General features: G+C 32.4%; 2 protein-coding genes across 16 annotated transcripts; one reads left to right on the forward strand and one right to left on the reverse strand.

Annotated features, from left to right (window-relative positions):
* Window positions 1-1,463: 1,463 nt before the first annotated feature.
* Window positions 1,464-6,599, forward strand: LOC114189463 (sec-independent protein translocase protein TatB). Of its 15 annotated transcripts, none has more exons than XM_028078019.1 (10): window positions 1,464-1,480; window positions 1,774-1,820; window positions 1,906-2,005; window positions 3,113-3,219; window positions 4,416-4,519; window positions 4,607-4,728; window positions 5,176-5,311; window positions 5,416-5,471; window positions 5,554-5,749; window positions 6,261-6,599. In XM_028078019.1, exons 5-10 carry the CDS (start codon window positions 4,459-4,461, stop codon window positions 6,362-6,364), a joined length of 675 nt encoding a protein of 224 aa, XP_027933820.1. In that variant the 5' UTR covers window positions 1,464-1,480; window positions 1,774-1,820; window positions 1,906-2,005; window positions 3,113-3,219; window positions 4,416-4,458; the 3' UTR covers window positions 6,365-6,599. The 15 variants fall into 15 exon arrangements, with proteins under 15 accessions (XP_027933820.1, XP_027933819.1, XP_027933825.1 ...); XM_028078018.1 differs by lacking the exon at window positions 1,464-1,480 and adding an exon at window positions 1,500-1,599; XM_028078024.1 differs by lacking the exon at window positions 1,464-1,480 and adding an exon at window positions 1,516-1,599 and having other exon boundaries at window positions 1,808-1,820.
* Window positions 6,600-10,122: 3,523 nt separating this feature from the next.
* Window positions 10,123-10,536, reverse strand: LOC114191259 (NEP1-interacting protein-like 2). Its single transcript, XM_028080431.1, has one exon. The coding sequence runs from the start codon at window positions 10,534-10,536 to the stop codon at window positions 10,123-10,125; it is 414 nt and encodes a 137-aa protein (XP_027936232.1).
* Between the last annotated feature and the right edge of the window lie 6,834 nt (window positions 10,537-17,370).

Raw genomic sequence — 17,370 nt, forward strand, 5'->3', positions numbered from 1 at the left:
CATTTTCAAATATAAGAATATCTAGGAAAATAGATAAAATTAGAAAAACTTAATTAAAATGAGTTTCATATCAATTACAACTTCAAAAGTATAATCTTTTTAAATATATAAAATTTCAATACAAGGATTTCAATACTAATTGTATTTACTTTTGTTATATTAGTAACAATAATTAAATATATAAAATTTGAGTATATTATTTTAGCTCTTTCAAATTTTTTTATCAAGATCCGTTACTAGTTACACTTATCATAATAAATAGTCATCGATTTTTTTTTTCCACTAGTGGACAAATTGTTGCATCAATTGGCTTCACACAAGTGACAACTTATATTTTGCAATAAAATTGTAGCGATGACAAAATTTCTTGGGTAAGAAATCACATCTTCCTTACTCACATATCCTCCTATTACAAATACAAGTTTTGGATTGTGTAGACTTTGACCGGTGTCTATGGAGAATCTCCATTTGGTAAAGGTGGTTTCCTCCAGCATATCAATAGAAAAGGAACATATTAGAACCATCAATAATGAACAACTTTCCATCCATCACTAGGACCTAAAGAATATAAAGATTTTTAGTGCTTCAATAAACTAATGCTATTGAACTAATTCCTTCACTAGTAGAAATTCCTAGGGATAGCATAATGTTGTCATCCTTAGTATAATGCCGTCAATCAATAATGATATTGCAGCAACCATTTTACTTAAAACATATATATGCTAAATTTAAATGAAATAATTCCCCTGATGTTGTATATGGAAATTAGAAGGCTAAAGAAGCCAAAGAAGTTACATAATAATCACATTGAGGGCATCCTTGTTTGACTCGAATAAATTAGAATAAGTGGTAAGGTAATTAATTAGAACTTTGTTGAACAATATCACAAAAAGCATTCACAATTTGAAATGTATCTAATAATTCAACCCTAAAATCTATCACATTCATAGGGAAAGAGAATAACATTTGAGTTGAAAAATTATATTTATAATTATTAAAAATAATATAAATGATAAAAATATCTCATATAATTAATAAAATAAGTTCATAAATTACATAATGTACATACTTAAAATAACTACTAAATTCATAAGTGTCTAATACAAATAAACTAACCAATGAAATCTTTTATATCAAAAAGAAAAATTATCGTTTTCTTCCAAATGCTCAACCATTCTCGTGAACTCTTTACTATTTACTACAATATTTTAAAAAAAAATCTTGACACATGTCCTTCCTTTCACTTTCTTTCAAAATAAAATTAATAATAGTTTAATTAACCTTTTTCTTGAAAATAACTAAAGACTCCTTATTCCCTTATTGACTTAATATTTTTCTAACCTTTTTATCCATCCTATCATCCCATTCATTCTCTAGATATTAATTTTTTGATCAAATTTTTCTGGAGCATTTTAACATTTTTAAAAACTCTAACATCCTTTGAAGACCCTCTCCTAGATATTCTCGAGAAATTCCACCTGTTAATACTTTTTCCCAATATTTACATTTCATTTCTTGCTTTGCTTTCTCATTAATAGAAATACTAAGGGTGGACTAAAACTCTATTTGGCCAATCTGATCCACTTTTAAATTGGTTTGGTCAGTTAAGGATCATTTAATTAAATCTGTTTTTAAGATCTGATATATGTTATATAATTTTTCCAAAACAGATTTGTGTTTTAATTATATAGATTTTAAAAATTGGAAAATCCAAAGTTATATTCTGTAATCTGAACCTAATTTCAATCCTCTCCTCTGTTTCAAAATTTTTAGAACCCTAAATCCTCTTCACACTCGAAAATTTCAGTGGAAAGGTAGAGGTAAATCTATTTGGTAATCTTAAATCTTTAGCATACGTTTCTCTTTCGTTCATTGTTCATTGTTTAGTTGAATTTTGATTCATAGAACGCACTTTGGTGCTACTGTTGCACTGGTGGGTGGGTTCGCCGGAGATTAAGATCGAGACTAGAGCACTGCGTATTGGGAAGGTTGTTACTGTTATAAGGTATGTTTCGCTAACTCCCATTACGTTCTTTGGGTTAAAATTGGGTGCCTGTTATATTCACTAAAATTGGATTATTATAAGTCGCACATAAGTTTGTGAATGGTGGTCACTTCAAATATCAGAAACACATTTTTGCACAGGGAAATTTTGGAATTATGAATGCAAAGTTGAGATTGTCCCTTTTCGAGTTTGAGATTCTTTGTATTATAAAGAGATGCATTTTTTACATGGGTGTGTCAGGATTTGCTATTTATTTATTTCTTTTATTTAACAAGTCAGAAGTTTTTCGTAAATTTTTCATGGATTGATATAAACAGTGTTATATCTCATATGCCGTGTGGCAGTAGTTTGTAGCCCTGTGTTGTAAAGAGCTTGAATTTTTAATCATCAATATTTCATGAATTACCATTTCCTTTTAGTTTTTTTGGTTAACTTTAAGCTAATGTTTCTGGTATCTGGAAAGCACATGTGCTAGTGATCATTACATTATATTTTAGTTGAGAGAAGAGTTTTATGCTTTTTCTGTAATAATGTTTCAATTCTGGATTTACTAAAGCTTCGTTATATCACGATATCATTTTCATATTGTTTAGTATCCTTCCTTTTTTGTTGGTCACGGTTCCTTCACTATGGATTTATTGTTTGTGCCCTTGATCCAGTAATCTAAAGTTACTGGTTTCCAAGTATGGTTGTGAAATATTATTCTTACATTCAAGAGCTCCCGGAGGTACAATTCCCCTATATCCCAACTGTGTTGAACAAGCTCTTTCTTTTCCTCATTTTGGAATTGGCTCATTGAGGTTTTTGATTGTATTATTCTGATGTATCATAGCCTTTTAATAAGAAATTTGAAAAATCTTTCTGAAGGTTATTGATTACTATATTTTAAGAGAAAGCAGGAATAGGAAGAAAATAGTTTGTGACCGGAAGAAAATTGAAAATTGACGAGAAAAAAATTTGTTTATCTTGAGCCTTAGTTTTAATATTGTTGGCTTGTATTGATCTTATTAAATATGTTGAGAATTTTGTTGTTTATCTGACGTCATAAATTTTCTTAGTTTTTCATGGACATCTCTTGTGCAATATCATGACTTCTCTTAATTCCAGGTGTTTGCAGGGGTATTAATTGTGAATTTCATTCAGCTGGATAGCTAGCGGCTTTTTTTTTAATCTGATAGACTGTAAAGGATTGCTTCTCGTGTACTGATTCCAAGGTATGGTTGTTTCTCTTGCAGAATCACATTTCTAGGTAGTGAGTTACGGCTATATATCTGTATGCATGTGTTTTAAAAATTAATTTGAGAAAAATAGTTAAACCAGCTCTGGAACGAATGATTCATGTATAAGTCAGATTATACCCCATTACCAATCTAGAAACAAGAGAATACATTGTTAGTGAGAAACGGCAAGTGCACCGGTCGCACGTAGCAAGTAATAAATATTGTTCTCTTCACATAAACTTGTACAACACATGACAACTCTTGCAATCGACAACTCAAGCAAATAACAAATGTTTTCTCACAATATTTTATTCCATGTCCCTTCTAATGTGTCATTTTATTAAATTGGATTTTTTTCTGCTTATCTTAAGATGAGACATGAAAACTTGACATTCTTTACTGTAATCACTTGAACCCTCTCAATCATGGCGGTGAAGTGTGTTTTATATACATAGTGCACTGTGGGTTAGAAATCATCTGTTCTTTAAGTTTTAAGTCATTCATTAATAACTTATTTCCTTGTCTCTTTTTCAATAACTAACTATTTTCAATAAATTTAATAATGATTACTGATTGCCTTTTTAGTGATCGAAATAAACAACTTGCATCATAAAAATTTAACAATGATGAACACATATACATGGTAACTTTTTAGTGATGGAACAGTCTGGTCCTACAATTTTCTCCTAAAGCATCCGTACATCGTTCTCCAAATACCACCAATCCTGCTCATACAGTTGGAGACGGTGGTAACACTGAAGCTAATAACACTCAACAATCACAAACTCCTGAACATGTATAAAGGAAATGGTAAACAAAGGTGTGTTAAGAAGGCTATTTGAAATGAGGGGAAAAAATAATGTCTAGTAAGGTAATTTCATAGATGGAAGGGTAAAGTGAATTTAGCAAGTAGGGAGTGTAAACAGCAAAGGCATGAAACAAATCCCAATTTATCTGGTGGGCTGTTTAATTCCCAGATTTGCTATCATGCTGGGAAAACAAATCAATTCCCCAAGGCGTTTCTTCCTCTCCCTTTGTTTTACCATTGTTCATTCATCAGCTAACTCTCTTGTAGGAAGCACTGAAACTGTAACAATGTCATGCTAATTCTATGCTTTTCAATTTATGCTTTCAGGTTAGTTAGCAATTCGACTATAATTTCCATTTTGCCCTTTGATTGAACTCTTTAGGGTTTCAAATGAATTTGATTTTTCTTCAAAAAGACAGTGAGCAATGCTGGGCTTTTCATATGGAGAAATATTTCTGTTGCTTGGAGCCACTGCTGCTCTGATAGGTTGGGTCATGCTATTCTTACATCTGTTTATCATATGCAAAATTTTATATTATTTATAGTACAAATGTGAATTGTTATGTGCGATAGGTCCAAAGGATTTACCAATCATATCCAGAACAGCAGGGAGACTTGCTGGTAGAGCTATCGGATATGTACAATTGGCTCGTGGTCAGTTTGAAAATGTTATGCAGCAATCCCAGGCTCGCCAGGTATTCTCATTTTCCAAGTTACCAGCAGTATTATAAAACCTACAGGAGTTAGTTTCATTGGGTTTTTATAGATTGTGTGTTTTGGTTGCATGAAGGCAATAACTAGTTGCTTCCAGGTAAATATCATTAAGCACTTTCTCTACAGAAACCAAACACATACCAAGTCATAATATTTAGGGCTGTAAATGTCTTATGTTTTTTTATAAGCAATAATTAATATGTGTACACAAAATGTCAGTAAATGTCTTATGCTTAATTGGAGAAAAGATGATTTTGCATTGTAGAATATTAACACGAGGTTTATTTTGTATTTATTGGACAATAATGTCAGATATGAACATAAAAGTTAGTGAAATATTTTTACTTCATTGAGGAATCTTTGTCCATTGCTAAGACTTGGTTCTGGTGACAAATTTCTTTTTATTGTATTGGCCTATTTTGTCTTAGGTTCATAAGGAACTGCAAGACACAATGGCTCAGCTAGATGCTATTCGTCATGAAATTCGAAGCATATCAATCATAAATCCTGGCCCTTTGACACGAAGGTTTGCTGACAATCCTGACCAGACATCTACCCCAAATGGTATTGTTTACTACTTTGTTTTGGAGTGTAGTAGCATTATAATCGTTTACAGATGCAGTTGTTGAGATTTTGTTTAATCCTGTTATCTCTTTTGGATAATATAGACTGTAAGAAATCAGAAGATTCTGGAGAGAATCACCCGAAACCCACTGATATCAAGGTTTATGAACCTAACCCACAAAATGAGACAAGTATATACTGGTATAGGAACTGAGTGTGCTTATATGCCTATATATTTCCAGGATTCAACTTCTGTATCTTATAATTCATGCAATATGCAAAATCAAGCAACCATTTACGCCAGATTGGCAGAGTCCCCTTCCATAAAGAATGAGTTGTCAGCAAGTAGTCCTGAAGTGGAGAAGATAGACGACAAACTGCAGCTTACTGTCTTACCCATATCCGCTGAAAATGCTGGACTGTTACCAAATCGTGGGGGTATGATATTTTTTGTCTTATTGGTTTTTCTTATCAAGAATTTCTCATGAGTTGGACAATCACAGCACTCTTTACTCGGTATTTTTATGTTTACAGTTTGTGTGCTATATAGCGTGATCATTGGTCATGTGATGTTGTTTTTGGATTCCTATCTATGTATGCCATACATGCATATGTAAAGGCACTAAAATATTTAGCTTCTTTTTACCCGGTACACAACCGGTGCTGTTTTCAGATATGATTAGTTAATCTGCATACCTTTGGTTATAGACGATATTTGGTTAGCTCGAAGACCCGGAAGTATAGACTGTTTGCCGAGCTTCATTCATTTTTATACTATGGCACATTTTCCATAGGCTATAGGATATTATAAAAACTGCAAATTATTTTTCGTTTTTCTTCTTTATGAATGCCTGATAGCTTTTTGCCTTGTCTGTCCATGCTTGATGAGAATCTGTTTGTTTTAGAACGATATCTGATATGAAACAACTTGTTTTTGTTTCATTAACAGCTGATGTGAAAGGATCTGACATAGTTCTAGAAGCAATTTTGGAGGCAGAGGTAGCTCATAACGCAAAGGAATTCTTTTCGCAGCCCCAAAACCAAGTCAAATAAAATTGATTAGGTAATCCTCCATAAACATAGTACCTTAAAATCTGTAGATGGTGAAGTTTCTCGCATTGTTAAATGCAAAATAATAAGATATCGATTCTTGAATTTTTGGTGTTTTGGTTTGCTGTATGGTTGAGTACCTTAATTCTGGCTTTTGGCAGGGTATTACCTGGTCCTTTGTAAGTTAAGTGATAAATTTAAATGAGTTTTAAAATAGTTGATAATTTAGTTTTTAAAACTTGAAAAAATGATATATATGAAAAAGAGAGAAGTAGAAATCAGTTATTAAAAGGTTCCTTCTCATATCAAGTGATTAACATAATTTTTTTTGCAATGGTTTTTCTAGTAGTATAAATATTTATTAATTTGATTTGGATATTAATTCTTTTTTTTTTTGAAATTTCAATAAGAAAAAGCCTTAATAATAATTTTTAGGAGATGCTGATGAAATTGTAAAGAATATCTTATTTGTACATTTAAAATCTGTGTTGTAAAATGTAGATCCCTATGTGTGCACTACGGAAAGTGTACGAAGCATGGGTAGCCCTAGCCCGTGGGACGGAATGTGCACAATGCACAAACACTCTTTCGATGGAAGAAAATCTTGTTTATTTGAAGAAAAATATGATAAAACAAAATGTTTTAATATCAAAGATACTTTGTACCGAAACATTCCGTTTTTTCTTTTATAAAATTTTAAAATCGCCTTTTCTGGACTTCTGAAGATTTTTCATTTTCTTTTCATAGGATATGGGAGAGGAAAGATCTTTTTTGTTACACTTTATAGGCTCCTTCGGCATGTCTCTTTTTTTCTTCTTGCACCTCCATTAACTTGATAGAATTACATTTTTATCCTCTTCTTCCATCATCTTCCATCACCCTCCACCTTCGTCTTCACCACCCTTCTTCCACTCAAATCATCAAGTCTCATCCTCCACGCCATTCACAATCTTTATTTGTTTCTTCCTTTATTTCCACACATGACTTTTTTCAACCTCTCCGTCACCACCATTCTTAACCCTTCCATCACCACCCCAAAACACCATCATCTTCCTCATCCTCCATTCTTCTTAATAAAGGGCATTGGGAAATAAAATGGCCAATAAATAGGGTATTGGAGAAGAAGATAGAGGAGAGGTAGAGAGGAGAATAAGATTATACATAAAATCCGGATTGAGTGTTTAGGAAGATAAAATTTACCCTACACCTTTTTTTTTTAATATATTTCAGAGTGAATGTTTCCAAATATATTTTCATGTCTGAAAATATCTTTCTAAACACATAATACAAATAATTTTTTATTGGGTGTCAGAATATGTTTTTATTTGCTAAAATATGTGTATCGGGGAAGACATTTTCAGATTCAGAATTACATTCTATAATACTCATTCCAAATATACTTTTATGTTTCGGAAAGATATTTTTGAATTGGTTCTTAATATAAATATTTACATTAACTAGTTAATTTGTTTCCTTTATAGATTATATGTTGTATCTAAAAATAACTATTGTGAGTTCTAAGAATTAAAAGAAATTAATTAGTATTAATTGACACAACCAATGTGTAGTCGATGTACTGTGAGCAAGTAGTCAAAATTAATATTTAAATTATAAAATCGTAGTATAATATAATGAGTAAGAATGATAGTAGAAAATCATAAAATTGTATAAATTTTTATATATTTTTTGTTTTTGATTGCACTACCTTTTTCCACTTTTGCTATTCTTGCAGAGATGAATTCGGCTTAAATTAAACCTAAACCTAAGAGTGATTGTGATTAAAAATTTTTACGTGTTGTCATCACATTTTCAAATAAGATCATATTAGGTATCACCATGAACTTTGACATCAAAGCTATTTTGACACCCAAAACCTAACAATAGTTGGCCATCACAAGGAAATTTATTAAAAAGATAAAATAAAAATACAAAAACATGGGGAACCACACCACATCTATGATAAAAATTACACTTCACGAAACATAGACAAACTATACCAATTATGAAAAAAATTTAAATAATACATGGAGGTAAAACATTAAACCACTTATATTGTTATCCATGAATCAAAGCTAGATTAGTTATCTTATCAGCACAATGATTTCCTTCACGAAAAACATGAGTAACTTTAAACTGCATATGCAAACAAAAAAACCGTGACAGATTAAAAAAGAATCATTTTTCCAACCAAAACTTTTGAAAGCTCTCCCTCTAAGCATGCTCCAAAGCATAAATGACCATCATAAATTCAACATAAATAGAATTCTGTACTGGGAATGTCAACGGGGCGGGTAGGGTACGGGTAGTAGTTCCCCCGTACCCTACCCACTGAATAAATATTCGCCTCGTACCCGTACCCATATCCGTCGGGTATCCGTTATGCGGGTACCCATCTATTTTTTTCATATCTGCGGGTATCCACGGGTACCCGCAGGTATTTACAAAAATATTTAAAAAAATAATTATTTAACCATAATTATTTTTTGGATCAACAAGTCACCTTTCTCTGATTGATTCTTGAAAAACAAACAAATAAAAAATCACTACCAATTTATATTATAGTTTATTTTTGAATAAAATATTAAAGAAATTACTAACTTCATCAATGTCCACCTTTTGCAACATTGTATAAAGTTTCATGTTGTCCAATTTAGTCTAGAAGAGCCTTAAAACATAAGGAGTTCAGTAAAAATTTCTAACAATCACTTAATTAAAATATCTAAGTAAAAGTGTTAATTTCATTACCTTCCATGTTGGTCCATAACCAGTCTTAGAGACACATCAATGCCTCCACAGTATATGGAAGTAATTTACTCATTTGTGGGTAAGAATCTGATCACCATTATTGAATGAAGACTCAATGTTTTTACTTATATATATATATATATATATATATATATATATATATATATATATATATATATATATATATATATATATATATATATATATATATATATATATATATAAGTAAAAACATTGAAATGAGTCAAAACATTATGAGTCTTCATTATATTAGTAAAAACTTTAATTCAAAGAAATTATATATATATATATATATATATATATATAATTTATTTGAATTAAAGTTTTTACTAATATAATGAAGACTCATAATGTTTTGACTCATTTGTGGGATAATAATTTTTCTGAATTAAAGTTTAGCGGATACGGATACTATGATATCCGTACCCGCCCCGTTAACATGCGGGTATCAAAAATACTCATACCCGCGGATAGCGGGTATCCATTTTTAATATCAATTTTCTATCTGTTGCGGATTTTATCTGCGGATACCCGCGGGTACGGATTTTTTGGACATCCCTAGTCTGTACCCCTAAAAAAAGCGAAAAAAACCACCTATATATTCACTACATTTCATCCAATTAAAAATTAATTCAATTATTATTATTTTTTCAATTAAAAATTAAATCATATATGCAACCCCATACTACCACCCAATTAAAAATTAATATAATTAAAATTTTCCATTTTTTATTAGTCACAAAATTTTGGATACAAAACATTTTTTTTGCCTTTATAATTTTTTTTTTTAATTCTCTTCGTATAACGTACTTTATTATTTAATTTCCAAATATTAAAATTGGATTAATTTCTAGTTCCACTAAAACCAATAATTGGTTTATTGGTAAAGCATTCGTTATTTGCATTTACACAGTAAGAAAAACTAAAAAAAATTCTAGCATTTAAATGTTAAAGGAGAAAGCAAGAATGAAAATATTTATTTGAATGAAAATAAATCAAATCTTATGAATACACACAGGGTATCGACATAAGGGACAAGTATGACTTGTCTTCAACCACTTTACAATACACAAATGATGAAAAACATGATCATAAGACATCGACGATAACTTAACAGTTTCTTCATTCTCTCTTAAACGAAAATTTTCCATGCAAATGCTGCACTTCTCAGTTTCCATTCTTAGAGAAGGTAAAGTTGTGAACTTAATGAGAGAATCAATGGCTTCTTCAGATGCTGGAATCATTATTGCATTCAGTTCCATTACTTCTTCTTCTTCCTCTTCCTCTTCCACTTCGCTTTCTCCATCTTGAAGTACATCCACCATGATGTCTAAATTCAAAGGAAATTCCTGGCTTTCTGAATCTAGAGACTCTGGATCAAAGGAAAATTCTAAGATTACTTTACTCATGTTTAAAATTTTTTCTGAAGCAAAATCAACAATTTCTGGGATGAAGCATTGAAAGCAGTGTGGGTCGAACATGAAGCTCCTTACGAAATCTTTATTATTTTCGATGAAATTCTGATATCTAATGGGTATTGAACTTTTTAATAAGGTTGATCTTTCAACACCATGAAAATAATGTATATATCGAAGAATAATAGTTACATCAATCCTTAATATATCATTAAGTTTGAGGACCTTCGGTCTATTTTCTTTAGTTCGCATACGACAATGGTACTCGCTTATAGTTCCTTCTATAGTTGCCATGTTGAATGATGAACATACACCAAGTTTTATGTATTTATATGAAGGTTGTAACAAAATTTGAGGAGAAGAATAAATTATATCTTAAAGATATATAGATTATCTTTAAGATTTCTATAGTTTTGATTAAATCAATTTTGTTTTAATTTTTCTTAAAAATTTTACTGACTTTATCAAATTTAAACTCTTTTGAAAGAATGATTAAAATTGTAATAAATTTAATATTTAAATTGTATTTATTATAAGATAAAAGGAAAAAAAGAAGACAATCTTTTTCTCCTTTTTTGCTAACGTCTATATGACATGTGTTGTTTTTTTTTAATTTTTTTTTATAATTATATATCATAAATAAATTGAACTTTCGAGAATTATTATAAAATAGTTATAGTTAATAACTCTTATATAAATAAATAAATTTAAATGAGTAATTTATTATAGAATTAATAATAAAAATTAGTTTTTTAGAAGAGAAAAATTAATAACATTAAAAAAATGGTTTGTATTTAAGTGGGAATAGTTTTATATGTAATAATATATTACTTGACTTAGTCAAGTTATGTTGTTTATTTTTTATTTTTTATAAAAGCACAAATACTTTATATACAGTACTATACTATTATTTTTATTGAACAAAAATCCTATAATTTATGATTATGTGTTATTTTAACGTATTTTATATATTTTTAGTCATTATATCACTATCCTCATCTCATTATTAAAATTAAAATGTATATAGTAGTTTTCTTAAAAATAAAACTAAAATCTAAGTTTATATTAATTGAGACTCTTTATAGTGTATAATCAATTTAAATTCATATACATAGTATAATAAACATGAATTAGTTCATTTAAGATTTTATATTTGGAAATTACTATATACATATTTCGTATTATTTTCCTATTAATATTTATGTTCTATAACACATTTAATTAGGACAAACGATATATACTATTGCGAAGATATGTAAAAATTTGGTTTGCAACATAATTTACTAAAAAGGTTTATTTAGAAAAATAATTATATAGAATATAATAATTTAGGAAAATAATTATTTGAGGAAATAATTATATACAGAAAAATATATTTTTAGCAATACAGAAAAATATGTAAACAAGAAAAATTTATTAACAAAATTTAAATTTATAAATTTTGAAATAATTTATTTTGGTCAGTTTCGTAAGACCCTAAAAATTATAATAATAATATAAAATTAAATAATATTTTAAGTAAAAAAAAATAAAAAGTTATTATTTATTTCATTTACAAGATTTGTTTTATTTAAAAATTATGATAAAAGATAGATGGTTTATTAATTTAAAATGTTTGTTTAATTTAAAGATTTTCTAAGATATAAAAGAGTTTTAGTAATTATTTTATTTAAAATATTTATTTCATTCAAAATATTTTGTATGAAATAAGATTTTGGTAAATAATATAGATATTAAACAAATTAGTTAGAGATAAAATAGATATAAGGATATATAAATTGAATCAGATCCCATGAATATAAGAATATATTTAAATGATTTATTTGTTAATATTTCGTTGAGTCTCTTAGAAGATAATTGTATTTTTGGAGTGAGAGTTTTAATATAATAGGTGAGTTGGGTAGTGATAAGGCATAAAAATCTAAAACACTTTAAGGGTTTAAAGATAATCGAGAATACAAATGATTATGAAGTATTTTTGAAGAAAAAACATGTAGAAGAGGCATAAAAAAAGTTCAAAATCAGGGTTAATGGTTTAGTTTAAACATTTGAGTATTTAGGCACGAGAGCTAATTATCTTACTTTCTTGTTTTTTTTCTCTTGTTTATAGTTTTCTTGTTTTCTTGCTTGAATGAGTTGAAAGTTTGGACTTTTTTATTTTTATTTTTTTTTAGTTCATGGATGACTAGAATACCATATGTGGTGTTAAAACAAAATGATTGAAGCGTTGTGTGTGTGAGTAGTCTTGTATGGACAATAGTATCTTATCGACCAAATAAATCTATATTTGAGCATGAGTCGACCTTATGTAAGGCCCACTAATTCCTTTGTTATTATTTTGCCTTAAATTTAAGGGGTTGTCCCAAATGTAATGGGCCTAAAGGCTGGCCTATAGGGTGTCCAAGTGATGAAGGATCGACTCTGATTTGGAGTGGAAAACATCTGGGACAGAAAAGGGTATAAACCCTAGAAAAGAAAAATGGAGAGAAATGAAGGACGTCGATTGGGGATTTTTTCGGAACGGGAGGAAATCACGTCACTTGGAGGAGGTTCCAAGATAAGTGAGGAAAATCCGCCACTTTGAATCGGAGATTCAAAGATAAGGATCAGTGGTTCTGAGGAGAACCTCGAGACTTGAGAGAAAACTCAAAATTTCATATAACTCAAATCTGAATACAAATGTGTCTCACAAGGGCTTATATACTATGGGCCGAAACACCAAAAGGCCCAACACAACAAAAGGTCCGATAAAGCCAAAACAAAAACATTACAGAAATTATAAAAGTGTTCCTATTCTACAATCTAAAGCTAATTCGAGATCTCTTTGAAGGTCTTGGGCATGATTCCATCCACTGTTCTAAAATCCCTATGACGATCTTGAACCACGCCTCCATCACCAAGGCCCCTAAGGCAGCCAAACCTCTCTCACTTCTGCCATTCTTGCAAAAACAGTTCTCTAACACTCTCACTTTCTCCACAGAGGCTCTGCTAGGGTTTTCCCCTCCATCCCATTCAAGCTAGTTCAACTTCGTTCTTCCTTCACGTAAGTTAGTTTTCGAACCATAACCCCTTTCTAAGTTGTTTTCGTGGTTTATGTTGGGGCTCACTGTAGTAAATCCAATTTTCCTTCTGTGCCACTATCTCTGGCTCTTAAATATGCTCTTGGAGCTGTTGTGGTGGTGGGCTTAGGTGTCGAAGTAGTTTGCTAGCTCTTTCCAGGTAAGAGAAACTAGGACTCTTACTGTTTTCTTGTTTTCATTACATATTGTTGGTCTTGCAGCTTTATTTCGTTCCTGTGATGATTGAATGATGTTTGGAATGAAATGAATATGTATTGTGAAACTGTTCTGGACGAATCTGTATGATGGCCTGCGCGAACAGTGGAGTGAACCTGATAATCTCGCCTAAGCGAGTGGTGCTCGCCTAAGCGAGAGTATCAGGAAATCCTCCCCGGTGTTCCAGTCTTGAGCGAGAGGCCATCTCGCTCAGGCAAGGAGGTCTTGCCTAAGCGAGAGAATGTGACATCACCACTGTTCCCTCTTCGAGCTCTCGCCTAGGCGAAGGAAGCTCGCTTGGGCAAGAATGCACCAGGTTCTATTTTCTCCTTTGTCTTTGTATGTTTGCTATATTTTTTGATGGATTGATATGTTAAAGGCATGAAATGCATAATGTGCATGCATGGGATTGGTTCATGGATTGAATATGATGAGTTTGGTATGGATTTGATATGGGATATGAATGAAGGTTGGTTATAAAGTATGGCATGAGATTGGTATGCATGATGGATACCTATTTGGTTGGTGAAATATGATTTGTATGTGGTTAGGACGTAATTCCACGATAGTTTCATGGTGGTGCCTCATTGGTTAGGACGTAATTCCTTGAATCTCTCGGTGAGATTTCTTGGTGGTGCCTCAGTTGGTCGAGACGTAATTCCATGACCCCTATTAGTGGGAGTTCATGGTGGTGCCTCATGTAAGACCTGGGAAAATTGAATAATTAAATAAGTAATTATTTAATAAATGTGGGTAGTGGAAGCCTTTATGACATTTAATGTTAGTTGTTATGACGTAGAAAAGTACTAACTCAAATGGTTGAGAGTACTTGATTATGTGATAGGATTTGGGTTCGAGTCCTAAGTATACCAATTGTGTATTATTTTAATTTATGCATTATTTCTTTAATATATTTGAATGTTGGACGTGATAATATAATCCTAAAATTTTAGGAATTATCACAAATGTGAATTGGTTGAATTGGTGGTACATTTGACTTGGTAATTCATGGGTTATGGGTTTAACCCTTGATGAGAACAAATTAATCTCTTTATTTTTGCTATAATACTTGTGGTCTGAATGTGAAAGGGTGGGAAATCCCTAGAGATAATGGGTCGCCAAGGGAGTTGGGAAAAATAGTCTGAAAAACTAGAGTGAGAAAGGATCACAAATTTTGAGGGGAAAAGTGGATTTGGGGTTTGAGAGCAAAGCTGTAATTGATTGGGAGGGCAAAGGATATCACAAAGCCAAGGTTAGACAACCATTTGAAGCAAGAATTCACAGGTTAGGGGAGCTCTTTTGCATACCTTTCATGAATTGTTGAAGATTTGTGTGTAATCTGTAATATGCAATGAATTATGTACCTTTACCATGAGATTTTCGTGCCAACATGTTGTGAATTGGGGTGTGTGATTGTTTTGTTGTAATATGACTAAACCCTTGTGTGAATATATGAAAATACTGGAGTTCTTGGTACTGTATGGGATTACGGGTAATTGCATTGTTTGGGAGTCAAATTTTGAGGTCTAAAATAGGTTCGTAATATTGGAACGATGAAAGGGATTGGTTATCAAGTTTGTGTGAGGTTTTGGCATGGTTTGCGTGTTTTGTGTGCGCGTAACAGTGAGACAATTTGATAGTCTCGTTCAGGCGAGCCAGGCTCGCCCAGGCAAAAGTTGCAGAGTCAAGATTGTGTTTTTTCACGAGCTACTCGCTTAGGCAGATTGTCAGGGTTTTGGGCGACCTGTTGCCCCGCTCAGGCGAGAACATCTCACCTAAGCGAGAAAACGAGGATGTGAGACTTTGTTTTGGGGTGCCTCGCATAGGCGAGGAGATCAGGGTTTTGGGCGACAAGGCGTTTCGCCCAGGCGAGAGGTTCTTGCTTAAGCGAGATCTCTTGTTTAATTTTGCGTTTTGCTTAACTCGCCGCCCGGGCGAGAGTTTGAGTGTTAGGCGAAGAGCGAGCTCGCCCAGGCAAAAAGGGACTCACCTAAGCAAGATTTTGCAGGTCATTCAGTTCAGCACGCTCGCTCAGGCGAGAAAGCTTAGCCTAAGCGAGACAGGCCTGGTCGCTTAAGCTAAGGCTTCTAGCCCAAGCGAGTTTAGTGCAGTGTATGTGTATTGTTTTTACGCATTTATGAAACGTGGATCAGGAGATGCTGTCCCATGAGCGGGTAGGTTCATGGATGGTGGATGACATGTGATGGTATGAGCGGGGAGGTTCATACTCGATTACTCTCTTGTGGGGATACGAGCGAGGTAGGTTCGTGTGTTTCGTGCTCACAATTGAAAGATGCTGGGTACGGGGAGGAACGTAGCTTGTGGATCACATGTGTTGGACTACGGACGAGTAGGTCCGTAGAGTAGGACTACGAGCGAGGAGGTTCATAAAGGCAGGATCACGAGCGGGCAGGTTCTTGTGAGCATCATGAATCCTGAGTCCATGGCTAACCCTGTTGTATGTCATGGTCTGAAAAGCCTTGGGGTGTGTTGAGAATGTAACCAAGGTCTAATTATGATAATAAGATTGGGTGTTTTATGTTATTTAATTTATGTGATTTCTTATATTGTCGAGCTCACCCTTTCTATTTGTGATTGGCGATGATCGTGTAATTTTACACGGGAGCAGTTGATGATACAAGTAATGCTGCTAACACCCGAGACGGAGAGAGGGACTAGCTGGGAATTAGAGCTAGGGATTTACTATGTTTTAAAGTTTTATTTGGGACTTGTAATAACCTTTGGAATTACTTTTATTGAATGATTGTCGTATTGAATATTAAATTTTGTTTTATCCCCGCGACGGGAATTAATAAAGTTGCGACGTTCAAACTCCTTTTTATATCTTTAAATATTTAATTAAGTGATATCTATTAGGGATGATACACCTCATCTATATAATTTAGTAAGGATTGAAGGTAAGGTTGCATCTCGACCCTCTAAGGAGTCAGTTAGTTAGTCTCACATAGAGCGGACTGACTCTTGTGGTTAGAGTAGTAGTAGGCCTGAAACTTATTAAGGGCTAACCTTGTGTGTGGGGGTTGGGACATTATAACACTTAGCTCGAGGGAGAGCAGCTCGGTAGAGGAGGGAAATCCACCACAAGTGCAAGCATCCGTTGAATTCGACTAATTATATGTATCCAGATGAGTCGAGTATGAGTCTTACTGTATTGTTTGAAAAGTCAAAACATGTTTGGTTGACATATACTGCTTGGATTGTGAAATAGCATGTAACTGTATGATAAATTGTTTTTTACTCTAGCTTACCCTTTTGTTTGTTGTATGTTCTGTTGTGTGGTTCTCTTTTTGTGATGATCATCAACTTGTTGATGTGAGCAGATGTGAGAAACACACGTGGTCATCAGGGTGATGGAGGTTTCGCTACGTAGCCTACCCGGGCTGGACTCTGTTGTTTTGGGCTTTATTATAGGGCTATGGCCCATGTATTGGCTTGTCATTTAAATTTCAATTTGATTACTGGTGAACTTTGTATCTTGTTTTGTTTTGACATCGTTGTGTGTCTTGGATATTGTAAGAAGTAGTATTTATGC

The sequence above is a fragment of the Vigna unguiculata genome, chromosome 7, assembly GCF_004118075.2.
Source record: "Vigna unguiculata cultivar IT97K-499-35 chromosome 7, ASM411807v1, whole genome shotgun sequence".
In the NCBI taxonomy this organism is placed as follows: Eukaryota; Viridiplantae; Streptophyta; class Magnoliopsida; order Fabales; family Fabaceae; genus Vigna; species Vigna unguiculata.